Consider the following 27,635-nt stretch of genomic DNA (forward strand, 5'->3'; position numbering starts at 1 on the left):
TTTGAAAGAAGTTACTTTATGTACAAGTTTTGCCACATGCCAAAAATATTTTCTTCTGGAAAAAAACACACCTTCAAAAGAAAAGAAAGAAGCCCCCAGAGTCAAGTGAAGGAATATTCTTCCCAAACTCCTTAAGAAAATACCCGATGTGCTTCTGCAGGCCAACCCTGCCTCCGCGGGTGTCCTGTCCCTGCTCTCCCCAAACATTGCACACAGAAACCTATTTACACGCCAGTGCAATCCCTGAGCTGGAAGCAGCAGCAGTGGCACCAGAGACACTCGGCAGAGGGGAGAGAACTTCCATGCACTTCTGTGGGCCCAGGGCAGGCGCACCACCCCAGGCACCAGGTGCCAGGGCAGAGAAGGAAGGGGGCATTCAGTGCTGGTGGCGGCGGGTGTTGGAGACACTCCTCCTCTGCCGGGGGGGGGGTGTGGCGGCAGCAGCGGCAGCAGCAGCAGCTGTGACACGGTGCAGGCCCCAAACCCCTCCGTGGCCTTACCACGACTTTGCTGCTAGACTCTGAAGCAGCACCTCAGCCCAGCAGCTCGACCACCACCCCTGTAGCTAGAGAGGGGCTTTGGAAGCAGCCGGCTGTCAGAGAAGGAGGTCCATGAAATGCAGGTCAAGGGGAGCTGTTAGCTGTGAGAGGAAGACGGCGGTGGGGCAATGGCTGGAATTATTGCTCTCGTTGAGGGGAAGAGGAGGCACTTGGGAGGTGAGGGGGGAGAAAACAAGGGTCTGTTTATCCAGCCAGTGACCAATGGGAGGGGTTTTTTGGGGTGGGGGAAGTGTCCCAACCGGCTGCAGAACCACAGCGGGGTTTGAATACCTTTGCAAAGTCCTGCAGGACTGTCTAGAGCAGAGGCCCTAAAACCAGGAGCAGCAGAATAAGGGCAACTCCCCCTGATGCTAGAGAGTAAAAGGGGAGGGGGCAACACCCACAAGGGATCACACAAACGATGCACACATCCCCTCCCCCATGTGAGATGGAGAAGAGGGACACTTCCCCCCTCCCCCTTCGCATCTTATAAAAATGCTGGTGCAAGACAGTGGCCCTGTCAAGGGGGCAGGAGACAGACAGACAGACAGACAGACAGACAGACAGACACACACACACACACACACACACACACACACACCCAAAACACCCCCTTCAGAGCAGGGGAACTATGTGCAAAGCAGAGGGGATCCATTCCCCCTCCCCCCTATTCCATAGCCTGAGTAAAGAGCTGCTGCCCTTGGAGAATCCACTGCTAGCTTCAGTCTGAGGAAGGGAAGAGGCAAGAGCATGCAGCTCCCCGGCTGCAGATGGAGGGAGGGAGGGGGGGTCAAGGTCAGTCCACATCCATAAAGTCCCTACTGGCTTGCTTTCTGGGGTGGGGCTCGCAGCAGGCCCCACCGCCGCCGCCGCCATCCTGGTCTCTGGAACCTGCGGCACTCGTGGGCGCAGCAAGGAGGACAGGGTGCCGGATTTTGTCCTGACGCTGGTAGAAGAGCACATAGGCAGCTTTGGACTGTTGGGGGAGAAAAGAAGCGTAAGAGGCAACAGGTGAGGGCAAAAGAGATGCTTAGGAGCCTGAGATGCAGATCAGGGGAAGGGGGGGTCACAGGGGGAGTTCAAGTGGCATAGGATGGGGTGGGGCGAGGGAGACATGCAAAGGTCCACACCGTTGAGTTAAACTCCTTGCCCCACATCTCCAGGCCATGAAGCTGATAGAGCAAGTCATTCATTCTCAGAGTGGGGAGGATATTGTTGGGGTGGAGGGGGGAAGGAGAGCAGTCAGATCTCGAAATCCATTGCTTGAGGGCTGCGTAACTGCTCCCCTGAGCTCACTGGAGGAAGGGCAGAGTGCCAACGTGAGAGATTCAAGTTCCTGACCCTCCATTCTTAGTCCATGGAAAGACCGCAGTGCCAGGACCTCCTTCCTGCCCCCACTGCACCCCTCAACTTGTTCAGGATAACACCAGGGGGCTTCTAAAGCAGGATAAAGAGATAAGTATCAGTCTGCTTGAGAAAAGAGACTGGAGGACAACCAAGTTCTGCTTCTTCCTTGCAAATGAAAAACCCAGTCTGCTTAGAGACATGCTGAGATGCGATGGAGGTGTTTTTGTAAAGAGATGCACAGGCCATCGAGAGGGAGATTTTGCCAGCCTGCCAGCCAAGAGGGAGTGCAAGTGCCAAGAAGCTGAGCCCATCCAGGGCTGCCCCGCCTGACTCACCTCAATCTGGACTTTGGAAACTGCAGAGACACTGCTGTCATCAAAGTAGAACCACGTTCCGCTGTCTTTGTTCCGGGCAAAAGTTGTGTCTAGAGGGCACAAAGACCAGTCAGACTCACCAAAGTGCTGCTTTGCCTTCTGACACCCATTGTGCCCCTTCAGGTGCTTCACAATCACATCACCTGTCAGGCACTTCCTCCATTTGTGGAAGAGAAAAGAATCGGGCCAGCTGGAGCTTCTGCACAAACAGCATTTTGCGTGGCGCACCCAGGCCTCTGGGGAGGGAATCTGCGGGGTGGGCTACCTGCACTGCTCCTCTGCTGCATGAATCCTGCCACAAGCTGAGGCATCCATCAGCAGGGCCTCAGTTTACATTTAAAGCGGAACCGAGCAAGTTCTAAGCTGAACTAGTGTCCACTAAGATCTCTGAAACTACAAAAGGGCTGGTGAGGTCTTAACAGTTGGAGAAGGGATTTTCATTCCGCACTGAGCTTTTCCCCTCCCCTCAGGGACACCACTTCCTACCCGCCCCTCTTTCATCTACCAATAGCCAACATTTGTTTGCACTTAGCCTTTTTTAACAGCAGCTGTTTACTCCCCATGTGAAATTCTGCAACAATGAATTGTTCATTTCTAGACTGTTCTCATGGTCATTTCTGTTCCTTACTGTTTTGTTCCCCCCCAAAAGAAATAGCTCTAACACAGACACACAGGCCACATTCACCTGCAGTGCTAAAGAATGGTTTAGCATCCTGATAGGTCACAGCAGGCCGTGGGCTCGTGTTTTTGGCAGGGGAGCTGCAAGACACTTCAGTTTCTGTCCTAATTAGCCAGAGTTCAGTGTGATGTCCTAAACTGAACTTAATCATAACTATGGTTACAGAAAACAAACTGGCTTCATAAACCATGGTTTGAAGTTGGCTGGTTTTCACTAACTATGGGTAAGACTAATTGAACTGACACAAACTGCGGATGTCACAACAAGCTGAGGTTACCCCCTTCCTCAAGGAGTTTCACCCCATGTCTCATTTAATTAAAGCACCTACTCTGTTGTATCTGTACAGCATGTCACCAATGCTGATTTCATTTAGTTGCTTCTACTGACTCCGCAAATGTTCTCTGCTCTGTTGGTTTGTACAGTTTTTAATGCTGAGTTTTATTATTCTACGGTTTGATGTGAACCCCCCAACCCCGGGAGGGGTTCTTTGTAACTAGAGGGTATCATATAAGTATTACAAGATGGTGATAATAACAATACAGATTTAAATTCAGTTTACCGTATTTTTCTGTGTTTAAGATGATGTTTTTTGCTAAATTTTGTTAGTCAAAAATTGGGGGTCATCTTATACATGGAAAAATATGCTATTTCCTTGATCTTCCTGCAGCCGCCAGAGAATGCTTCCACACATGCCACTCTTTCTCACATGCACACACATATCTGCCGGGTCATGGGCTGCGCTGCAAACAACACAAAGTTATGGGCAGCAACTGGAGCACTGAAAGGCAAGTGCATCTGGGGCCCGCTCCTCTCCTTTGCTTGGCGTGTGTGCCCTGGAGAAAGAAACCGAGTGCCAACGGCTGCCTAGGGAGACTTCAGGCTCTCCAGCAGTGAAGCACAATGTCCCTTCAGTGCCACCGCCAGGAGAATGGGGGTTGCAGTCAAAATTATCTCAACAGCTTTGAGGGCAATTGCCTCCCAAAAGCTGAGCAAATTCTTAATTTCTTAGTTTGAGGTTCAAAAAAAATAAGGGTCGTCTTATACATGCAAAAGTATGGTACTACATGGGGTGGGATTCACCTAATAAGCCCCGGTCAGCAGAAGTGCTGCCCAGGGACTTCCACAATGGAGCTTTCCTTCCCTCTCCCCTCTCTGAGCTCCCCCAGAAATTGGCCCTGGGGGTATGTGGAAATTGAGAGAACTCGCCAGAACAGCACACGGGGAAGAGGGGAGGGATCATTCCATCTGGCAAGCTGAAATGCTTGCGCAGACAGAATTACTGGAAAGCCACCCATTAGGTCTCAGATTTACCTATTGTGCATTTTCAATTTGTTGGAAGGATAAGTCTTAAGTCCTAAGTCTTTGGCTGCCCAACAAAGCTCTAATTTTGCTGTTAACCATTTCATTTCAACTCCAAGTGTCTCTTCCCCACATTCCCTTCAACACAAAAGGAATACATACAGCCCCAAAATAATACATACAGTGCCCATCTCGGAGACCCCCGTAGTGGTTCGACACGGCAATGAGGTCATATTTGTACAGTGTGGGGTCAGTGTCTTTCTGTGGCTTGATGACGAACTCTGAGAAATCGAGATCCCTACAGGACAGAGATGAGAATGCTGCTGTTTTCTAGGGCCAGAGGGGGATCCCCTCAGCAACACCCTCACATAGTTTTGGGGCAGAACCAGCACTGGCATCAAAAGTCACAGCCACCCTATTCCTAAGGAGTATTCCTAAGCATCATGCTAACTTCTGGGGTTTAAGGCTGCACTTTCCTGAAGTGTTTTCAAGAACACCTTGAAACACAAACGCCCGCTCAGAAATTCTCCCCCCCCCCCCCGTAAGGCCCGTTACTTCCTGCTGACAGCTGAGGACAGTCTTGTGAATCAGCCCATAGAAAGTTGCTAGCTTTCAGTTGTTTTTACTAGACTGCTAAGAGGGAGAAGAAAAGGATAAGGAGTAAACCCCACTAATTTTTTCAGTCCTGCAGATGGCCAAATGGCACCTTGAACGCCTTCTTCCGGCAACTCCTGCAGGCAAGCTAGGGACAAATGTATTGTTCTGCTTCCTTTGGAGGCCAAAAGGGGGCAGGTCTTGTCTCTGGGCAACCCAGAACTTCCACACTGGCTGCCCAGGCGTGCGCCCCGGAGAGGTCACTTTGGTGTTGCTAACACAGTGGTTTGACTGCCCACTCCATTGTCTCTTGAGACAGACAGATGCCAACAAGTGACTTCTAACCTCTGTTTCCCAGCAGGTTGTGGTGGGAGAGAAACCCTTTGCTTTCCGTAAAGCAGGAAAATGCAGGTGACTAACCTCCGAGCACGCTAGTAAAAACAAATGTCTTCTACCAGTTGGGTTGGTGTAGGAGGAATGCTTAGACATGCTAGTGATCAAGTGATCTATAAATGCCACGAACAAACAAATGCCAGGCTGGCTCAGGCTCCCAAGCACCACACAATTCTAGAGTGCCCTCTGGGTGCCCTGAAGTCAGACATGGTGGGAACCCATGCTGGACTCTTGACTCTCATCATCTCCACCTTTGGGCCACCCTGACTTGGGCTGATGGGTGTTGAGAGCCCACAGTGCCCGGAGGGCCACAAGTTCCCCAGTCCTGCATTAAAGTCATTTTTTAAAAAAGCAAATGTGCTCCATTTTATCAGGTATCTTCAGAACTGGGGAAGTGCTCCCTGCAAGCTGCATAAGCCAGCTCCAGTGGGAGGTCAACATGCCTTCTGAAAAACCTTTATTGATACTGGGTTTGAAAGGAGGAGGTAGCTCTTTGGCCCGTGGAATCCTGAAAATTTAACAAGCATGCCTGTTTCCTCTGAAAGATTTCTCCCCAGTGGAATGATTTCAGAGGCATGAGCCACCCAAAATAAGCTGATTTGGACCAAGTGGCTTACTGGACAGGGAACTCCACCAGGGTGTCGAGCTTCTCCCTGGAGAACTTGGTGTAGGAAAAGCGCTTGAGGTGGATGATCAGGATCTCTGGCAGCGACCACAAGTCCAGCTTCTTGGTGGCCAACTGGTGCTTCTTGCAGGTGGGGCAGTACCTGCACGAGAGGAGCTGGGGGTGAGCACAGCACTCAGAACAGCAGAAAAGCCACAGGTGTTTGCATGAGGACTAGCAGGCAACCCATCTTAAGACACAAAGGAGTAATCCTGAGACGGGTATCTGGGTTGGGGGTAGGAGAACAAACGTGAAAATGATTTGGTCAGGGCACCCAAAATCCTGCAACACACACCAATTCTGAAAACTGAAAAATGCCTAGCTAAACACTAGGTGAAAAAGAGGGTCCTCAGGAGGATCTGCAAAGAGACCCACCAGCCCCATGGTTCATCATCTCTTTGAAGTGAGAAGTCTGGAGGTTTGGTGTCATCAGCTGTGATGGACCAGATGACTCTGCCATTGATGCCCACTGCACATGAAGGCATGTTGCCCATGATGAAACCTATGCACATCCTGTGTGTGCCGAGGGGTGGGAGTTGTCTTCTCCTCTTACATAACCAAAGTGAACGGGGTTGCATTGCATGGGGGGGGGGCTCCCTCCTTCTCAAGATCCCCCGAAGTGTCTCCAGTCAGGCTAGGCAAGAGGGTTCCAGCTGTAAGGCCCCTTGGCTGCCACTACCAGGCCAGAGTCGAATGGGGCCATCTGCACAGCAAGCAATACCAGGCCGGAACAGTTTGAGCCATAAGAGAATCTGAGGTGCTGCAGCTTTGCCAACCCACGGCTGGAAGGTCGGAGCCAGCTGCCTCCAGGATTCGACTCTGCTCCACCGGTAGCTCCTTCCCTTCCTTTCTGCTCTGGAAGCAAGAGCCCCACCCGACCCACCAGGGCTCTCACCAGGGATTCTCCTCCTCCAGGGTCTCCATGGTGGTGAAGAGTTCGAGGCACTCCTGCAGCCTCACTGGATTCTTCCTTGGCGTGAAGTCCATGCAGTCGTGCTTGATGTAGCCCTGGCAGTGCACACACAGTGGGGGGGGGGGGGAGAGGTGAGCGGAAGTGGGGAGGGGGCGCCCATCACCCTCCAGTTTTTTGCCTGTTGTCCCTGACCATGAGAGCCAGGCTGGCAGGAACTGGGAGTCCAGAACCCTCAGGAGGTCTGCCAGGTCCCTGTGGCTGAGCTGGAGGAGGGCAAGGGAAAGAGAAAGGAGGACGACTGGGGGCAGGAAAATGCCTCGCCCTCACCTCCGCCTCCGCCTCATTGTAGTAGCGTTTCCTCATGTTGGAGTCCCAGTCCATGGCAATGTACGGTTGGGCTGTGCCAAGGGGAGAAACTGCGGTTAAAGTGGCAGGAACCCCGAGCATCTCTCAAGGCAGTCGTTCATGAAACACCAGGCTAGAAGGAGCCTGAACAGGACTAATCCTGCTGCTCTCCAGTCACCACTGCCACACCCACTACAGTCCCACCCCCTACAGAAGTATCCAGAGGGCAGTGCCTCAGAAGGAAAGGGGCCAAACAATGAGGAATTTTGCCACTGGAGCAGAAAAGGGTTTCTAGCCAAAGGGCCATCTTCCCTTCCAGGTAATCTTTTGCAGGGCACATGTCACTGGTGGCTGCAATTACTCCAGCAATGCAGCCATTAAGACCCTACACGGAGCCTTGACACTCACTGACCAGAAGGTGGAAAAGTGAGAACACGCTGTATTCTTAGGAGCACAAGAGCCCTGGGAGATCAGGCCAAGGCCCCACCTGGTCTGGCATCCTGTTCTCACAGGGGGAGACCCCAGGCAGGACCTGAGGGCAGCAGCACTCCCGCCTCCTGCAAATTTCAGCAACTGACAGGACCACCAAAATTAGTGGACCTAAGCGGGTCCACTCTGGTTAGGACTGACCCGGGACACAAGCCTTAATCAACATTCCAGTAGATGAGTGTTTGCATATCTGAGCTGGAGGCCGTTAAACAAAAAAGGTGAACCTGAGAATTTCAGAGAAGGGGGCTGGAATAGCCCACGGACACGTGTGCAGCCAGGCTGGGAGAAAGGCTCCGAAGAGGGCCTCCCCACCCCCACCTGTTGCTGCAACAACCGCAAGGGAATCCCAGAGACTCTCCCACCCCCCAGTACTGGGAGCTTGCATGGACCAGCAGCCAGAGGGAAGACTCACAGTTGAAGGAGACGGTGCTGCCCTCGTCCTGGGCAGCCGTCCGGTCGCTGGTCCCATTGGAATTGACGGCCTGGAGGGTGAAGAGCAGCTTGCGGCGCTTCTGGCAGCATTTGCGTTTGGCCTGGTTGGCCGTCGGGGGGCTGGGGCTGGAAGAGGGTGTCTGGGGGGACTGAGGGGGCTGCTGAGGAGCTGGGCTGGGGCTGGGGCTGGGCCTCCCCTCCACGCCAGCCCCTTCCTCCCCCACAGAGGCGTCCGAGGGGTTTTCCTCCGCCTCCGAGCTGGGCTCCTGGCTCGTGGAGCCTTCTGCCGTCGTCTCTTCCTCCTCCTCGTCCTCCCCTGTTGTGCATTTGGAGAGGAAAGGACAGGCAGTGGCCAAATTAAAAACCTGGCCAGCCCCACCACATCAACACTCTGCCCTCGCACCAACCCCTCACCTTCGCTCAGCCCATTGGGCCTCTTGTTGTAGAGGTCCTCCTCCTCCTCCTCCTCACTCGGATCCTCCTCTTCCTCAGAGTCTGGTCGTGTCACGTAGCGGCTGCCAAAATGGGGGGGGGGGGAGGAAGCAAGTCACACCCTTGGCCACTAGGGGGAACCACTGTCATAGGCAGGCTCCACAGCTCCCCCCTGCGGCAGCACTGTGCAATGAAGGGCACTGCTGGATGAAGATTCGAGTGAAGAAAGCAAGAGACACGCTTGTCAACTGGGAGAGGCAGAGGGCTGGAGGGAGAGCAGGGGCAAAGCTACTTTGCAGAAAAATAACGTTGAAAGAAGATTCCGTAAAGTTTTTGCTTCAGGCATGAACCAAGGTTTACCAGGTTTAATAGAAAGCAGAGCGTTTGAGTATGAATGGGCCACATCTCCCCCCTCCCCCTCGGGAGCAAAGTGCCCCAGATCATGCACTGAACGCTTCTCGCTTTTTGGTAATAGGAATATCCCTCTGAGCATCTGGAGACCAACAGGGTGCAACTATGGTGCCCTGCACTGCCAAGTGCAGCAGCAAGCCCAAGGCTGCTGCAGGGAGATGGCAGGCAAGTCCAATACAACACACCTGCCGGCCCCAGGGCAGTTCTTCCATCTGCCAGAACTGCAAACACAGCTCCCTGTGAAGATTTCTCTCCCCTGCAAGCAGCAGACCTAGAGGGAGTGGCCTCCCTGCTTTGGAAGGGCCTGAATGGGGAGTTCAAACTCAAACTGGAACCAACAACCCAGCTAGACTTTTATATCTTCTCGCACACAAGAAGAGAACCTGGATTGCTGAACCCAAAGCAGTTTTTAGGGGCATGCAGGAGCATCCCCAGATCCAACCCCTGGCATCTCCAGGGACGGCTGGGAAAAGAGCCCTGCCTGAACCCCTGGAGAGCTGCTGCCAGCCAGTGCTGACAATACCAAGCAAGACAGACCAGTGGTCCAGCTGAGGGTAAGGCCGTTCCCCATGTTCCTTTGTTTCTACTGAATTCTGTGCTGCAAACCACAAAGTGTGGGGAAGTGCCCTGCCAAAGATGTCGATCTTGAGGGACATAAAGAAAAAAAGGGGTGGGGTAGGAGGAAAGACAGCATAGGGGAAGGCAGATATGCTTCAGATATGGAAAAGTACCAGAAAGGGAGCAGACCCCAGTAAGGAATTCCTAGGAAACTGTACAGCCCCAAGGGGAAAGCACCTTGGAGTAAGGAAAGGAGATTCCCATCCCACAAACCTGTGGGATAGAAGGAGCCATTTACTTGCAGGGGACAATGGGGGATTGAGGTTCAAATGCATCCTCAGCTTGGAATGCTCACTGTGTGATCTTGGGCTGGTTGGCCCATGCGCAGAAACATCATTTTGAGGCCTACCATTGAGCATGAATGAGGCCACCAGAACCAAGGGTTCCATGTCCCCTCCAAGGTTTATAAAACAAGAGACTGTTCAGACACACAAGCTGCTGGCCCTCCAATATGGAGTAAAATCAAGAGATGGACACTGAACCACCTGGCTCTCACCTTCTGGCCTTCAACTTGAAAGTTGGGATCCAGGAGCGGACAGCAGCCTGACCACAGGTGAGCTGCACCAGCACCATACAAAACGCAACACAAACATTCCCAAGGTCCCCAAATACTTATGTTTGGGCTAAGGATGGGTCTTAGGTCTAGACAAAAGTTGAAGACTACTGGCCTACCTGATGCAAAAAGGAAAACAAATGAAAAATAACCCAGGGCAAAACTCTTAAGTCTCCCCACTGCCTTTGGGCTGCAGGCCCTGGACAAGGCACTTCTGTCCCCTCCGCTCCCAGCCTCTTCAAAGCAAGCAGGCAAATAGCAGGAAGGGCACTGGAGGGCCAAGGCTGCTGCCAGGAACTCACGAGAGCCGGTGCAGCAAGAGCTGATAGAGCGAGTCCCAGGAGAGCTGGTCCCGGGGCACAGACACCAGGAGCGGGTGACCAAAGAGAACCACCCCATAGTAGGTGTTGTTGTAGTCGCGGCCCTGGGTGCGCTCGCGGAGGTACACGGGGAGCACCACTGCATGTGCCGTGGCTGGATCCTCCAGTGTGGACACAGACACCTCGTATCTGGAGGGAGAAGGAGACAAAGATCCAGAGGGGGTGGGAAACAAGCAATGCCCCCCTTGCCCTCGCCCGAAAGATGAGACATGCATCTTACCAGGAAGTTGGAGTAAGGCTTTGAGTGTGGTGGCGCCTGCCCCCTCCCTTGACATATTAGACAGGTGCCGCCTCCGTTGTCTTTTTGGCACCCACAAGACCTCCCTCTTTCAACAAGTGTTTTAGATATGCTGTAAGCCGCCCAAAGTGGCTGGGGAGACCCAGCCAGATGGGTGCGGTGTAAATGGGTGTGGTGCTATTGTTATTGAAGTGGAGATCTTTCTTCCAGGCTGAGTCTGCATTGGAGCTATTTTTAACCAGTTCTATAAACAGAATTGTTTTGGCATTGTGTATGCGTGTGTGTGTGTTGTGTGTGTGTGTGTGTGTGTGTGTGTGTGTGTGTATATATGGAACCATTTTTCTTTCTACACCTTTCTTGTTTTATGTTCGTAACTGTTCTTTGTTTCATTTTACAGTGGTATATTTCATTGTTCTAACACACCTTGGGGCATTACAGTAAAGGGTGGGTAAGAAATCTAATAAATATCCAGAGGGCAGGCCCCGCCAGGCCTCCAGATACATTTCAGCAGCAGGCAGAAAGAATAACAGAATTGCAGCGTTGGAAAGGACCCCAAGGGCAATGCAGCATTCTGTGGCTGGCTGTATGCTACAAAGAGCCACTTCTGTCCCTGCCCAGAAATGCTATTTCTAGGGCCAGTTTCAATTATCTCACTAACTCCTAGATGCCTTCCATAAAGTGCTCTTTGTACACATGAGCCTGTTTCTCCAACTCTGGCCAACATCAGGTTCCACAGAGGTACCGCAAAGATGCCCCCCTCCTCAAAGAGAGCTCCTCCCTGCTGGTCTTCAGGTGCAGCCAAGACAAACCCATTCTTGCAGATTCAGGTAGGTAGCCATGTTGGTCTGACACAGTCAAAATAAATGAATGAATGAATGAATGAATGAATGAATGAATGAATGTCCAGTAGCACCTCAGAGACCAACTAAGTTTGTTCTGGGTATAAGCTTTTGTGTGCATGCACACTTCTTTAGATACACCTTCTTGCAGACCTAGGCATCTTCCTTCTCCAATGGATCTACTCCAACCCTCCTCTGCTGCCGCCCCCCTGCTCGCACACTCACATGAAGATGTCGTCCCGGTCCAGAATGCAGCTGAGGGATTCTTCCATCTGGTAGATCTTGTAGAAGCGGTGACTGAACACGTCAGCCACCATCATCTGAGAAAGAGAGACACACCGAGTCACCACAGAGGGAAGAAGGAACTAAGGGAACTCTTTTACTGATTATTTATTTAACCAGATTCAATCAAAATCTCTAAGCAGTTTACTTAACATATGCACTAAAATTACTGATTAAAAAAAAATCAGATGTTTTTCTCTCTGCCCCCAAACTCACCCGCTCAGCAGGCACCTCTGTATGCTTGGAGAGGCTGTGGCAGAGATCTAGCACTTTCCCGGCCTTTGGGACAATCAGTCTGTGCTGTAAAGAAAAGAAAGGAAAAGAGGAGTTCAACTTAGTGTTGAGAGTCTGCCTGGAACAAAGCCAGAAGCCCAAACCCAAGACAAGTTTCCGTGAGGTGACCCCACGCTGTCTGTTTCCTTGGGGACCAGTTCCCATGGCTCTCCCAAGGCTCCCTTCATCTCACGGCCAGATATGAGCAAGTCCTGCTCCCGCCTCTGTGGTGCACCCTTGTTCATTGTCCCCAGGCAGGAAGAGTATACACAGGAAACTGCTGGGTACCAAATCACACCATTGGTTCCCTCTAGCTCAGCACTGCCAGCAGCTCTCCAGGGTTGCAAACAGGAGACATTTGAAGCCCCACCTGAAGGTGCTGGGGATTGAACCAGACTCCAGGCAGGCAAGCAAGGCATTGGCTTTCTGGTCCTTACTGCAAATCACAGCGACTCAATCCTGTTTCATGCAGAAGCCCTGCTCGTCTTGCCAGGCACCTTCCCTGACTAGTTGCTTACCTGTTCGGGTTTCTTGCTGGGGTCCATGGACACAAAGAAAACCTCCATCACCCGGTCCTTGCTGATGGGCAGGGGAGCACTGAGGTAGCAGAAGGGATCAAAGGTCACCGAAACCTTGCCACATTCGGGGCACACCAGCGTCGACTTGAAGAGCCCGTGGAAGATGTCGACAATGATGGAGTGGTTGCGGCGCTTGTGGTTCCGCCACGCTTCCTCCGCTACTTCCTGGGAGGGAGAAGGAAGAGCTGAAGGAAGGACAGGGCTTCCCTCTAGCAAGGGGCACATCACTGCCAAGGGGTTCCAAAATACATACACCCAAAACCCAGACACAAGCCTAGCTGATAAATCAGTTTCTAGGACGCAAGGCTGGCAGTCGAGACCTTTGTCCTACTGCTGCCCTCCAGGGGTTTGGGGCTACAGCTCTGTGCTGGTCAGGGCGGATGGGATTGCAGGCCAAGCATCCAGAGGGAGGAAGGCTGCCTTAGAAACTGCACTGAGCTGCCTGCAAAACACAGAAACCTCCTGCAAACCCCCTCAAGGACAGAGCTCTTCTCCAGCTTCCCTCTTGCCTCACTCCTCTCGGTAGGCTTGGAAGCCCAAGAGCAAAGCTAAGCTCCTCTTTGCCGGCTGTGGAGGCGAAGGTGGGATGTGGAGGCGAAGGTGGGATGTGCCGTCACCTGAGATATTGTACAGTGGTAGAAGGCTCCAGAAATTCATAAAGATTATGAACTGAATTGAACATACAGTGACAGAGTATTTCCTGCATCCCACCTTCTATGGCAGCAGTAGGGGACCTGCGGCCTCCCAGTTACTGTCAGACCCCCAAGTCCCATCAGCCACTGTCCGTGTGGTCAATGGCTCAGGAATTGCTGTCCACCAGAAATCTCAAGGACCACAGGCTCCCCATCCCTGCTCAGGGCACTGCCTCAAACAGCCTCCAAATTCCATCATTCGCCAGTGAAAAAGCTTTGGCCGAGTCAGCACCTCTGTTTTCCACTGCATGTTACAGGGAGCTAGTGACCTGCTCCGTGAGGCTACACTGAGGATCAAGACTACCAAAGACTCAGCACATCACTGAACTTCCTATGGAAGCAACACACAAAGAGCATGGAAATCACAACTGAGAAGGTTGCGAGTTTGCCCAGGTTTACTCCCAATGTGCCGCATTCATTTTAAAAAACAACGCAAAAGTGGCTGGGCCCCAGAGTTGAAATCCCCAACGCTGCCAGGCCCTGTACACCCTGCTCACCTCGTCTGGCCTCCCTGCTGCATCCTTCAGCTCTATGTACTCTTTCTTCTTGACCCGGTTGAGGTCCTCATGCAGCCCGTCAAGCAGAAAGGAGAGCAGCTCCTGGGAGTCGTGCTGCTGGTAGCCAAGGAACTGGGAGGCAAAATGGCCCACTTTGGTCTGCAGGGAAGAGGAACACCAAGAGGGTGGCCTTGAGCCCCACGGAAGATGGCAAGAGAAAGCGCAATGGTGAGGAAAAGGAAGCTCACCTTGAACATGCGAGGCACGATGGAGCGGTGGTGGCCGGACCACTGCTGCTTGATGAGGTCAGCGTAGGCCTCTGCAATCTCACCCTTCATGCCCAGGGGGTTGTTGAAGTTCAGCTCGTCCAGGTAGCGGTTGTTGAGGAAATACTCAGTAAGAGGGGGCACATTGCTGAGACACTGAGAGAGAGAAAGAGGACCATAGTCCATAGAAGGAGGAGCTCAGCAATTCCAGAATGGAACAGGTCTTGCATATCCTAAGAACCTCAGCTGCTTTTGTATTCCAAGAAAGTCTTTAGTACAAGAGAGTGAAAATAAACTTCCAAATATGCACTGAGACCTGCACAGAAGACTCATTCCCCCAAGCCAGGATATCTATCCTGGCAGTTCTTTGCCCCTTTGCTTCCTGGCGGCTCCTCAAGCAGCTCAGAGAGCACATGGTAAGGACACAATATTAAGCGGCTCACCAGTCGGGGGGGGGACCTGCAGAAAGAAGATGACCACTTGGCTTCTCTGCCTTGGGAGGATCTAGTTCCCACCCATTAACCCACCAACACCTAACCCGAGATCTCCCAGTGTAGGGCAGTAGACAAATTTAATAAATGGTAATAGCAATAATAACTGGAGAACTGCTTCAAGTCTTTCCAGCAGACAGCAAGTTTTGCTATTTTACTCCCCACTAGTGGGCAGACAGAGAACTGCAACAGTGCACCCTGCTAGAGAGCTCAAGCAAAACCCTCCTTTTGGCCGAGGGGCTCAGCCTCCAAGCATAGGCGCCGACTCCATGGGGCCTGAGGGGGCCCGAGCCCCCTCAAAAATTCGTTTGGGGGGGCTCTGCCCCCCCAATAATTTAAGAAAACTATTAGTTATATTATGCTTTGTAAAATCACAAAATTATGTTGGTATTTTTTATTTTCCTTGTTTGACGATAGTTACCTTTTAAAATACATTCAGTAATGAGTTAAAACAAATAATTATTACAGTAGTAAAAGAGGCGGCGCGAGTAGTTTTGCTCGGTGCGTGCGACTGGCCCAGCCCCTCTTTCCTTTTCCTCTCTTCTGCTCTCCCGCCGGGCGCCTGAGGGAAAGTTACTTAGCGGTTCTGAGGAGCCGCTGTTGTTTCGGCAGGGGAAAAACCGCCGCCCGCGAACCGCCGAGCTCCCTCTCTCTTTCCAGCCTCTCTCTCTCTCGCGCGCGCTATGGCCAAGGAGGAGGAGAAGCCCTTCAGCCAGTCTATGGCCGAGTGGCGGAGGTTCATCTACAACCCCAACAGCGGGGAGTTCCTGGGGCGAACGGCCAAGAGCTGGGGTGAGGAGGGCGAGCGAGCGAGCGGGGAAGGGAGGGGAGGGGGCGGCCGGCACGAGGGGCGGTGGGAGGCGAGGCGCGGCCGGCACTTGCCTTGCCCACCACGCATCTCTCTCCTTCTCGGTCTCTCTCTCCCTCCCTCAGCTGGCGAGGGGGCCACGAGGCGGGCGGCAGCAGCAGCAACGGGCCGGGAGCGGCTCTTAGAAAACTTCCCGGGGCAGGACCCCGGTATGGGCCCCCCCAATATTTTTTATAAGTCGGCGCCCCTGCCTCCAAGCAACAGCCCCCCCCCCCCAGCCTCCATTTTTATTTACTGTGCTCATGTCCTACAAGGAGCTCAAGGCAGAGTCTGCTGCTCTTCTCCCCACCAGCCTCCATTTTTATTCCCACAGCAACCGGAGTGAGGTGGGTTAGGCGTTAAAGAGACAATGACTGGTCCAAGACCACCTGGCGAGCGCCACGGTCGAGTGGGGAATTTGAACCCGGGTCTCCCTGGCCCTAGTCCACCCACTTAACCAGCTACGCTGTCCTGGCTCTCAGCTCTGCACCTGCCACAGCCTGCGCCTCATACCTGCAGAGCAGAGTTCATGAAGCAGGTGTTGCCTAAGTTGGTGAGACCGCAGACGCCAGGCTGGCCCTGATAGAGTTCCTCGTCCTCGAGGGAGTTCTTCCTGGGGGGGGGGGGAGAGGGAGACTGTGAAGAAGGGCAGCGGGAGGATGAGGCCCAGGGTCAGGAGCCAGACCGCAGTGAATCCCACAGCACAAGTTGCAGTTAACTCTTTAATTGCAAAAACACATTTGGCACAGGAGTGTCAGGCCTAAGGAGCACAGCAGCGCATCTCCAGTAGGTTTTGCCTGCATGAAGCCAATACTGAGACAGAAGGTCCCCACCTCTCACAGCTGCCTAAGCCCCCTCCTCTCCAGGATTTCCCCCAAGCAATTGGAAACTGTGCCGGCGTGAAGCCAACCTCTCCTCCACCCTCTTCATGCCTCTTCTGGTTCTGGGACACCAGGGGGAGGTGCTGCACCAGGAGGAGGAGACCCCCCCCCCAGATTCCTTTTTATTACTTTTTTATCATTTTCATTTTTTTACAACTTTAAACAGATAACTTTAAGTCCAAATACAAACCATACATTTATCACTGATTTCCCTCCCACCCCCATCCGTGGTTCATTTTCTTTTCTACTACATATTCTATTCCGCCACCACCACCCCATTCTCATTTTCCCAATTTTGTATCAATATATTTCTTACTGCTGAATTTATTCTAATACTGTTAACATTTTAATATGTTTATATTTTTTTCAAATATCTTTTCCAATCTTCCTTAAAAATTCTTTCATCCTGATCTCTTATTTCTATATATTCTGCCAATTTCATCTGCCATTCTTCCTTTGTTGGTGTTGTGTCCATTTCTGTGCAGACACCAAGGGCGCTGCTGTAGTTGTGTACATGAAGAAATTTTGAGACTCCCTGGATTCTTCACCAGCTGGACTCTGCTCTGCCTCCGAGTCTGGACTGCTCTCTGCCACAGACTCTCCCTGTTCACTAAGACCTGTTACCCCTTCAGCTTCCACCACCTCCTCTTCCCAGTCTTCTTCCTCTGACCACGCATTGTCATCCCACCACAAATCTCTGGGCTATGAGCCTTCTTCCCTTGGGGGCTCTCCAGCTGGTTCCTCCCACCATTCCTCGACATCCATGACACCCGACTATCTGCTGGAACAAACAACAGCCAGAGAACAGCAGCACCTGCAGCCTCCCACAGTTCAGGCTCAATCTGCTCCTGAGACGCAGCAGCCTCTCCGGCAGGGAGGCAGACTCTGAAAGCGCTGAGGAAAGCCAGGTGCCCCACTTTGGAGCAGTGCAAACACCACATGCAGGTACTCACATGATATGTGGTCTAGAGCTGGGCCAAGTGCCGTCCTTACTCCTGGTCTCCATTACCACCACCTGGCAGGAGTGCAGGTGCCAGCAGGGGGAGGAGGGGAGAAGGGACAAAGGAAGGAAGGAAGGAGGGAAGGAAGGAAGGAAGGAAGGAAGGAAGGAAGGAAGGAAGGAAGGAAGGAAGGGCTGGATTAACTGCCATGTATCTGGACAAGCGTCTCCGAGGGCCTCATAATAGAAGCTGCCATTCCTTCAGTCCAAAACAGATGGGCCCGGAAAAGGCCAACTGGTGGCAAAGCATCTCAACACTCATATACACTTTAAAAAATGTTTAACTAACTCCAGCACACTTTGTTTTTAAAAAAGGGAAATGGGGCAGTGAGGGAGAAGTGCTAGCGCAGGTGTCTGTCTGAAGGCAACTGAGTCTTCTTTTTTTGCCCCCGCAGCCTCACCTCCCTCCATCACTCCTCCCAGTTTTGTGTTGTTGGTTTTTAATGGCAGGAACAGCAAGAGGGTATGGGCTGGTTTTAAATCAAGCTTATGTGATGGACTCTTCTCTGTTCTTTATTAGCATCCAGTGTAGTAGAGGGGAAGACAACCCAGGATCCAAGTCCAGGCCAGGCTAGCCTGTGGCTTGTGCAGGAGGGGAACTGGCTAGAGATTCTGGAAGGGTGAACACAAATGCTCCTCATTATGGTGTCAAAGCCTCACACAGAGGCTCCACACTGGGGACCCCAAGAGGATATGAGCCCATCCTTCCTATCCCACCAGGCTACCTTTCCCTCTAGCCCAAGCTGACCAATGAGCTCAGAGCAGACTAGGCCAACTGGCCGAAGCTCTCCAAGGCCAACTCAAACCCTTGGACTCAGGTGTGGAAAACTGTTGGCCCTCCAGATCTTGCTGAACTGCAATGCCCATCTCTCTTGGCCCTCCTGGCAGTGGCTGGTGGCAGTTCTGGTTCAGCAACATCTAGGCAGAGGTTCCTCACACCTGCTTTGAATGGACATGCCAGGGATGGATCCTGAGATCTTCTGCTCGCAAAGTAGCCCCAGACCCTGGCGATAGGAGCGTTACCTGCCCTGAACTGAGGCAGGCATCCAACACCGTCATCTGCAAGTTCCGTAGCCGCTCACATGAGCCGTCTGAGTTTTTCACCCACAACCTTGTCTCAGCCTCTGCTGGAACGGAAAACTGGCGTCGTGCTTCCTTCAGCACCGTTTCTAGGTGAGGGAAAGAGGTTGTTTTATTTATTTATGTTTAAAATAGATATGTGACCAGTGCTTTTTTTCTGGAGGTACATACCCCTAAACATTTTGTGAATCTAACAGGAGAAGAAACTAAAAATTAAATTTTTTAGTTTCTTCTCTAGCACGGTGAATCATCAGTTCTGTTGCCACCCCGATGGCAGCCTCATTTCCTGTCATGGTGTTTCCTGAGTCTCAGAGGGAAGCGAGCGTTTAATGTGTGAAGCAGGAGTTGGAATCTAGCACCTCATGGCAATGTGGAAGTTATTGTGAGCTGTCAGCTGTGTAATATGAGGTAATGCATGTTCTTTGTACTTTTGTCCAATTTAATGTATTAATTTTTCTGAATTTGAACCACAAAATTGATTTTCTTGAGTGAAAATGAGTGTACCCCTAAACATTTTTTTAGGGGGGAAAGCACTGTACGAGACCAAAGGAAAAATGGTCCCTCTGTGAGAATCCTGGGCCTTATTCCTTCTCCTCACAGCCAGTCTTGTCTCCACCATCTGGGTCCTTACCGATAACGTCCATTCGGCTAAACTGGGCAGTGACAGGGTTGTCCATGTCACTGTGCTGGCAAAGGTAAAGTTCCACCAGGTAAACCTCCACTTTCTGCATGCTGGAAAGATCCACCACCTGAGAAGGAAGAATCAGAACTGCATCCGTCAGTAAGAGACCGTGTACCATTAACGGGGGTGGGGGGAACCTGAAGCAATGCATTTCTTCTCTGCCAACACCAAGGGATCCTTGAGGAACATCAGTATTTCTGAGCAACGTGGAATACGTTGTTCTGTTGGACTCTACAACAGGAAAAGCACGTGTCTCCACAGTGAGTTTCTAGTTCTCATGGCTGTGGGGCAAAAGACTGAAACTGTGCAGGGAGTTTCTGCTAAAAGCTCAATAAAACTTCACAGCCCAACTCCATGTGCCTTTTTGCTCAGAGGTGATACTGCCCCGCAATCTGAGCTGAGGTAAGCACAGGACTGCAGCCTTTAAAGCAAGGGGAGCTAAGGTCCGGGGGGAGGGGGAGGGAGAGAGAGAGAGAGAGAGAGAGAGAGAGAGAGAGAGAGAGAGAGACCACTGTGCACCAAAAGGGAACAAGCAGAGCACTTGCTAGGATACTGGGCTCCACCAGAGAGCAGGAATGGCTCCAGAGGGGGCTGTGTCCAGCTAGTCTCTCTCCAGCCATGACCTCAACAGGCCCGCCAATCTTTTCAGCGGCCCCTGCAAAACAGGGCCGCTGGCCTAGGCTGCAGGGACATGGTAAAAATTTCTGAGAGAACGTTTATGAAGGACGCCAAAGGAACCTATGCTGCCCAGGGGTTGCCAACCTTTTGGCGCCCATTGGGGCACCTGCAAAGCACCAGAAGTGACATGAGCACTGTGTGCAGGAAACACCCTTGCCCCTGGGCCAGAGTTAGGCTTGCAAAAAGCCACCAGCTGGCCAAAGGCTCCCTCTGGGTCTAGTTCCAGCAAGGGGAGGGCATGGGACCTTCCGGGTGCCGGGGCAAGCCTCTGCAGGCACTGCACTGGGGATCAATGATAAAGCACACTTCCAGTTAAAATTCTTCTTATTCCACACAAGACAGCTGCTGTCACTGACATGAGGAGAGGAGTTTCACACAGAAAGTCCTGCAGCCTCTCCTCACATTCCTGTCACACTCTTGGTAGAGTGGTACCTCGGGTTATAGACGCCTCAGGTTACAGACGCTTCAGGTTACAGACTCCGCTAATCCAGAAATATTATCTCGGGTTAAGAACTTTGCTTCAGGATGAGAACAGAAATCGCGCAGCGGTAGCGGGAGACCCCATTAGCTAAAGTGGAACCTCAGGTTAAGAATGGACCTCCAGAACGAATTCAGTTCTTAACCCGAGGTACACTGTACTCTATAACCAGTGCTCCCCCCTCTAAATAAATGTTCAGGGGTTTTCTTTTTCCTACTCATATTGAAATACTGCCCCTCAATGAGGCCAAACTTGGATTCACAAAATGTTTAGGGATATGCATACTCCTGCGTCCCCCCAGAAAAAGAGCACTGTCTATAACCTAAGCTAAATGGCCTGTCCTTACATCCTGGCAAGTGCTGGCCATTACAATGGCTGGAAAGCGGGCAAAGAATGAGAGCTTCTGCGTTGGGAGCAACCTGAGCTAAGGGTGGAGATGCCAGACAGAGGGGGCCAGACATCAGTTTCCAAGGGCTGAGGGTCCATTAACCTCAAAGAGGGTCTCCAGGGACTTTTCTGCATAAGAGTGAATGGAAAGCACTTGGCTGCACAGGTGAAAATAAAGGCTGACCTCAAGGATACCTTTGGCGTGGGGACTCTGCCAGTTGCTGAACCACCAAGGCTCTTGGGCAACCCTCTCTCCACTGAGAACCAAGGGAAGTCCCAGCCAGTATGGAGGAAACTGGCTTCTAGATAGATAACCTCTCTCTCGCACAATATGCACATCAGGTTTGAATGGGGGGGAGCCTCTCCTCCTCCCAATTCTCTACCTCATTCTCAAAAGCTCCATCTCTCCTCCTCTCCGTTTGTCACAGCAGAATATGCCAGTGCTGAAGCTCGGGGGGGGGGGGGTGGAACAACCTGTGGCCACCCAGACGTTGTAGGAATCCAACACACAACCAATTGCTCAGGGATGTGATCACAGCTGTGAATCCCAATATCAGGAGCACAGATTCCTCAACAGTCCATGCTCTCTAAGCTACAAACTTCTCACCTTGCGTTCAATGGCTGGCTGGTCATGCTCAAGGCCATACCAGGTCACCAGCTTGTTCCAGACCTCCTCTGGCACCAGAATGTATTCCTCATGCTCCACCAGTCTATCCTTCAACCGGTACGACTCTGTATCTGGGAGGATGGAAGGAAGGAAAAGGGCTTGAAATCCAACAGGGCCGTCTGTCTGTGGAGAAGGAGAAAGGCTGGCACAGGACCTTCATCAGCAGAACTCCCTGCTGTAAGACAGGAAAGCTATTTCTCAACTTCCAACACATTTCCCCTTCCATGATACAACAACTGCATCAAGGAGCCAGCTCTGGGATGGAAAGCCAGACGAACAGCTGACTGGGCATCTTTGGATCTGTTGCTACATCTTAGCCCCTCTACCCCACAGGGTTGTTGTCTGGATAAAATGAATGACATTCTGGGCTCCTTGGAGGATGGGGTTAAAAATGACATAGTGCTGGTTTTCATCTAGCCGTGCTACCCTGGGAATGTATGTCAAGGGAAGAAGGAAAGAATCTCAAAATAAAATAATAGGACAGAGGAAGCTGTACCTTCAAAGAGCTCAGCATTGTTGATCCGTCCAGGGAAAGAGATGGAGTTTTGATCTCCAGATTCCACGTATGCTCTCCACTGTTTGTACCAATGATTCTCCAGCAAATACCTGTGGGCAAAGAAACAGCAAGTTCAAATCCAGAACCACACCAGTGTGCATAAACATAAGCAGGCAAGTCTCCCTCCATCCTCCAGCCCAAACAGGGTCAGGAAGAATGCCTCCTCCACAAGGAAAGCTAAGGTCTCAATCCAAGGCCTTGCAACTGTGCCAAATACTGCATACATCTGCTTGCAGCTTATCAGTCCAGACAACTGAGAATTCCCACTATTTTGATTGAAATAGCAAATTTCTAGTCCTCTTGACCACAGAGATAAGCTTTAAAAAGGTAACGATCACACCATCCAAAGGCTCAGATGAGGAGGAGGCAGGTCATGGCTCCCTTCAGCTGCAACCGCTCTTTGCAGCTTCCTGTCACAGAACCAGTGCCAGCTCGCCCAGGTCTGCTAATATCCAAAGTCCTCCTCTCCTCCACTTCCCTAGACTAGGGCAGTAAAGATGGGCAACACAGTCACAGCTTCAACTGAAAGCAAACAGGTGTGCCTAAGAAATCGTAAGTTATTTCTAGGCCCATCATCTAAAAATATTTAGTTAAGTAAACACCTTGAACCAAACTATGGCTTAACTTAAATATTACCCACACTTCAATCTTTGTGCTTTGTTGCAATGCGAAAGAATACACAAGGTAACTTTTGCTTATTAAATTGTGAATTGCCACATCATTAGAAGGAAAGGCCCTCACTTGCAGCCCCACAGAATAAAAGAACCCCTTCCAGTTGCTCCTGGTTCAAATATCAAGTTAGCCAAGAATTTACCAGGCAAGCCCTGCCATTCAGTCTCAACCCCAATCGTACAATTTGCAACTACTGGATAGAAATGACCATTCCTCACACCAGGGGCAGGGCAACAGCGGTCCCTCCAGACATCAGCTGCCATCACCCTGACCAGCATGGCCAATGCCCTGCAAAAACTGGAATTTTAGCCCAGCCAAGACCTGGAGGGCACACATTTCCTCATCCCATTTTGCAGGGTCACTGTGTAAGAATTAGACTGCAATCCAACACTCACCTATCTGGGAATAAGCCCCACTGAACTCAGCAGGACTTCCTCCTTAGACACGCAGAGTATTGTGCAATGTATAAGAAATACTTGGGACGTTCAAAGTAAGAGTCTTTCTATTAAGTGGATTAAATCACGTAGCCTCAATTATTTGCATAATTTATTCTTGCATTCAATTTGTAGATGTGGATTGTCTACAAAAGTCAGTTTTAATTTTCTGCTTGGCAGTAAACCAAGATCCCTGCCCATAATCTCCTTCCTTCTTAGTCAACAGCCTGGATTTCCATGGGCAGAAAAACCTGCATTCCACCCCCAAGGTGGTTGATTTTATATTACCCCTTTATACCACCATAGGGTCAGCTCAGACCATGAAATATGTGTCCCATCCTGAAAAACAGTTCCCTCTCCTATTGCCCTGGGGCACTATATTAAGAAGTCCAGAGAAGGAAACAGGCTGTCACCTTAACACCAGCCGCACGATGGCAAGGAGCAACCTGACGGCAGTGGAGCCTCCGCCTGATCTTCCAGTCACATCTCTGGCAGTTCAACACAAACCACAGGGCCATAAAAGGGGCTGGCACAATCTTGAATACATATTTGGTGCGTCGTAAGCAGACCACCTCGAAGTTTCCACCCTTTTCACGGAGGAAACTTTGTTCTAGCAGCAGCATCAAGGTTTGGACCCCTTCCTCGTAATATTGCCTTGGACATTAATGCAAGTTCAAGTACAGAATGCTCAGCTTCCATCCTCAGCTTCCATTCTTCAGAGTGTATCTGAAGAAGTGTGCATGCACACGAAAGCTCATACCAAGAACTGACTTAGTTGGTCTTTAAGGTGCTACTGGAAGGAATTTTTTTTGTTTTGACTATGGCAGACCAACACGGCTACCTATCTGTAACTTCCATCCTCTTGTGACTGTGCAGGGGTCTCTGGACATTGAGGAAAGCAGGTGGGGTAAGGGGAAGACCCCCCTCTCCTCTTCCCTACATCCAATGGCACACTCTCACCGACTGAGCTCAGCCCTGCGTGGTTCCTCCATCCAGACAAGCTCTATGGGGCCAGGAGGAATGGGAAGGGCTGAGGAGGGGGAACCCAAAAGCAAGATCACAGCTTGCAGGTGTTACACTGGCTCAGCATCCACTGGCACAGTCCCACTGAGAACCTGGGAGCGACACCATCTGATAAAGCCAGCATCCTTGAAATTCCTCAAGGCTTTGACCCGCAAGGAGAAGCAACACATGAAATGAAAGCATGCCTTTTAGTTAGACAGACATCAGCCCAGCAAAGAGTTCTATGTAGCTAAAAAGCCTGTCAAGTCTAATATATGGTCTCTCTTTCCTTTGCTCACAATTTCAGGCCCAGACTAGTTCTAACTCAGGATCAATGAAGACCATTAATTGGCTGGGAAACATTTTTAATGCTAGGAAAAAGTTCTAAGTTCTTCTCAGGCTGGGGAAACCAGTGGCTGGGGAATCCCTCAGGGCTCCCACAGTGGGACAAGGGCAGAACAGCTTGTTGAAAGCAATTCAACCCCCCCACCCTTCCTGCGTGAGAGTCTGAACCAGCTTCCCAGGGAGCTACATATTGATCATGACACTCATTCACTGCCATGCAAGGCTGGCTCCTCCCACTAGTGAGTCATGGGGAGGAAATTAAATGGGGGGCCAAACTGGATCTGTGCAGGCAGTAACTGCAGCAGCTTTCTTGTCTCAGCCCATTGTGTGAGCAGGAGCAGAGGGGAGAAACAGCAGGGGAGCCTGTGCAGAATGAAGGGCACAGGAGAGGCGTAGAGAGCTTTAAAAACAAGGACTAGAACAGTGGTTTTCAACCTTGTGGGGTCCACAGCTCCCTCGACCAACCACATTCTTTCTGCAGCTCCCCTGTGGAAGCCACTTACCCTGGGGTTCCATTACAGAACGTGCATTAAGTGGGGACTTCCCCGTTCTGCCCTGCCCCTTTTGGGAGCCACTTTTGGACACGTGCAAGGGGGAATACAAGTGTCAATGAGAACCCAAGCAAACGTGTAAAACTAAGGAACTGTTATCGTTACTGAAGCTGAGGAGGATTCTTGTTTGTGTGTAGGGAGGGGGAGATTTTAAGAAGATCAACAGTCAGGCAAAAATGTTTCCCCACTTTTTTTGCCTTTGTTTTATTTCAGGAAGATAATGGGCTGCAAGTTAAAGGTGTCGACTCCCCCGAATGTTCCTCAGAAAGAAAAATAATGCAGAAAGATATGGGCTGCAAGTTAAAGAAAGGATGCCCCCCCCCCGGGCTCCCCTGAATGTTCCTCATGTCACCCCAGGGTGCCACAGCACACTGGTCAAAAACCAATGGACCAGAAGCTTGAAGCTGGTATGCAATGTGAACCGACTTACTTGTCCCACACTTATTACCAAACTTATCTCATTTACGCTGCAATCCTATGCACACATTTACTAGGAAACAAGCTCTTTTGAACTCAGTGGGATGACTGGCTTCCAAGTAAAGGAGCGTGAGATCGGACTACGCACCTCATGGAACTGTAGAGTTTGAAGGGTCCCGAAAATCCTCTACAACCCCCTGCAATGAAATGAGGAAGCTCTGCCTTTCTGCTCTGTGACAACGGAGGTGGTTTGTTTCACTACTGGGGCTGTGGTTCCCCAACTATCTTCCCCAAGACACAACTGCATGTTAGTTGGCACAAAACAGGTTGGAGAGGTAAGATTTCTCTAAACCCTATCTAGGAGAAAAGTAGGTGCAGCTGACACAGGGAATCTAGGTTCAGTGACAAAAACAGGAAGTTTGCCAGTTTATCGAGAGTGAAACTAAAACTCATTCCACAGAAGATAAAGCCACACAAGGATACAGAAGACCGCCAAGCGCTCATGCAAGAGAGACAGGGGCTGCTACCAAATGAGGCTGGCCTTGTAGGTGGGGCAGCTGAGAAACCGAAACTTCACTGCACTTGGATGAAGCCACTAAGAGGGCGGGGGGTAAGAAGGCTTTGGAACCAAGCCCAAGGCATGTCTATGGGGGATCACCCACCTCCAAAACTAGGGTAGCCCTTAGAAACAACAGCTCAGTGCTGGGGGGGGGGGGGCAGGAGCAGTTCTCTCCAACAGTAACTCCATGCTAAGTACCTATTGAAATTCTTTCTGACACAGACACAGAAGTCTTTTCTTGGGGTGGGGATCACCAAGGTCACCTCAATAATCCTGCTTCACAAGAAAAAACAAAGGGGGGAGGGAGGTGACTGGTTTTCAATCACATAGTTGTTTAGAAATATTTGAATGCTACAGCAAAGCACACATATTTTGGCAAAGAGTTTAGAACCACGAATTCTTTTTTTAAAAAGGGGGGGGGGAACCATGTAGTGGGTCGCATTCACGAAATCCACTGATGTAGTTGGAGTGTCTAGCCAAGACACAGGAAGGAACAGAAGAAAAGGAATTAAACAACCAAACGCAAGAAGATGTCAAGTTGATTCAGAGCAGCCACTGGGTCCCAAAAGGAAAAAGGGGACTAGCATTTTCATTCCGGAAGTCAGCATGTCAGCAGAGAAGAACTCGAGGCTTCTGCTTCCATCGGAGACTCGGGGAGCCGAAGGGAGTAAATCCCGCGAGCTTCCCGGGAGAGGAAATGCTCCGCGACGCCCGCCGGCCCGTCCCGCCCCGAGGAGGGAGGCCTCCCGGGAGCCCGGCGGGGCTCTTCCGAGGAAGGAGCTCGCGACCCCCGTCCGAGGGAGGGTCTCCTCGCGAGGAGCCTCCGCCCCGCCCCGCTCACCACTTCTCTCCGGCGCGCAGCGGGCGCTCCCTCCCGGGCTGCTCGGGCCCCTCGCCCTCCACCTGCCGCCTCTGGGCCTCCAGCCCCGGCAGCCCCCGCTCCGCAGCCATCGCCGCCGCCCGCCCGGAAGCCCGTCGAGGAGGCGCCCGGCTCCCGCCGCCACGCCCCCGCGCTTCCGCCGGCCCGAGAGGCGTGGCGTGGCGGGAAGGGGAGGCGGGCCGGCGCCATCTTGAGGGCGGCGTCCGTGACCAGCGGGGCGGGCCTCTTGGCTGCCCCGTCTCTAGCCGAAAATGGACGCGGCCTCTTTTTATCCGTATGCTGGGTGCCGTCAGAGAGAAAGGAAAGGGGACGCGATGCATTCTCTTCCGCAAAACCAGGCCCGTGTCTCAGGGCGGAAGCTTTTGCTGCCATGTTTGTTGAGGGCATGTTCCCTTCGCTAGCCAGTCTGAAGTCAACCATCTTTGGTGCTGGTAAATGTGCGGGGCGGACAGAGACGCCATCTTGAGAGTGGCATGTGTGATTTTTTCCCCCCTTTCCAAACCTTAGGTCCTCATCTGTTTAGTCGTCCTTGTGTATTGAGTCAAAGGATTTTATATCTGCATTATTATTGTCTGTATTTGCATTAGGGTAAAGTAACTGCCTTTTGGTTCCAGAGGGTACAGCTACTATTGGTTCATTTAAGCTGCTGTATTTGGATCCTCTGTCTTATTGGTTGCCTCCAAAAGGCAGGACTGTGATTGCCTGATATTGTTCCCTCCAAAATGTATCCTTTCTAGTTTGTTCCCTGTCCCTATAAATGTAGCTCTCCCCTCCTCAGTCTTCAGTCTTGTTTGCTTTAATAAAGAAGTGTTACTAGAGAACTGTCTCCAGCATATTATGTCAAGAGAGCTGAAATCACAAACCCCACGTCACAACAACTGGCGACGAAGGTGGGATCCGG

The 27,635-nt window shown here is 51.4% G+C and overlaps 1 protein-coding gene and 1 long non-coding RNA gene across 2 annotated transcripts in view; one reads left to right on the forward strand and one right to left on the reverse strand.

Moving 5' to 3' along the window:
* On the reverse strand, positions 1-27,054 carry USP11 (ubiquitin specific peptidase 11; the record flags this gene model as incomplete). The annotated part of the gene is given in 23 exon segments (XM_083718557.1): positions 1-1,515; positions 2,222-2,310; positions 4,421-4,536; positions 5,843-5,992; positions 6,785-6,897; positions 7,130-7,200; positions 8,049-8,384; positions 8,483-8,583; positions 10,385-10,591; positions 11,765-11,859; positions 12,038-12,121; positions 12,613-12,837; positions 13,862-14,020; positions 14,110-14,283; positions 15,979-16,078; positions 17,300-17,361; positions 18,370-18,515; positions 19,058-19,175; positions 21,259-21,389; positions 21,815-21,924; positions 26,696-26,892; positions 26,894-27,036; positions 27,039-27,054. Coding segments are annotated over 23 exon segments (3,123 nt in total). The 3' UTR covers positions 1-1,335.
* LOC310835355 overlaps positions 1-27,635 on the forward strand; it is a 300,425-nt gene that overhangs the window by 211,164 nt on the left and 61,626 nt on the right. The gene's annotated exons all lie outside the window — the stretch shown is intronic.

This window comes from Podarcis gaigeae (assembly GCF_964106915.1).
Source record: "Podarcis gaigeae genome assembly, chromosome: 17".
NCBI classification, from domain to species: domain Eukaryota; kingdom Metazoa; phylum Chordata; class Lepidosauria; order Squamata; family Lacertidae; genus Podarcis; species Podarcis gaigeae.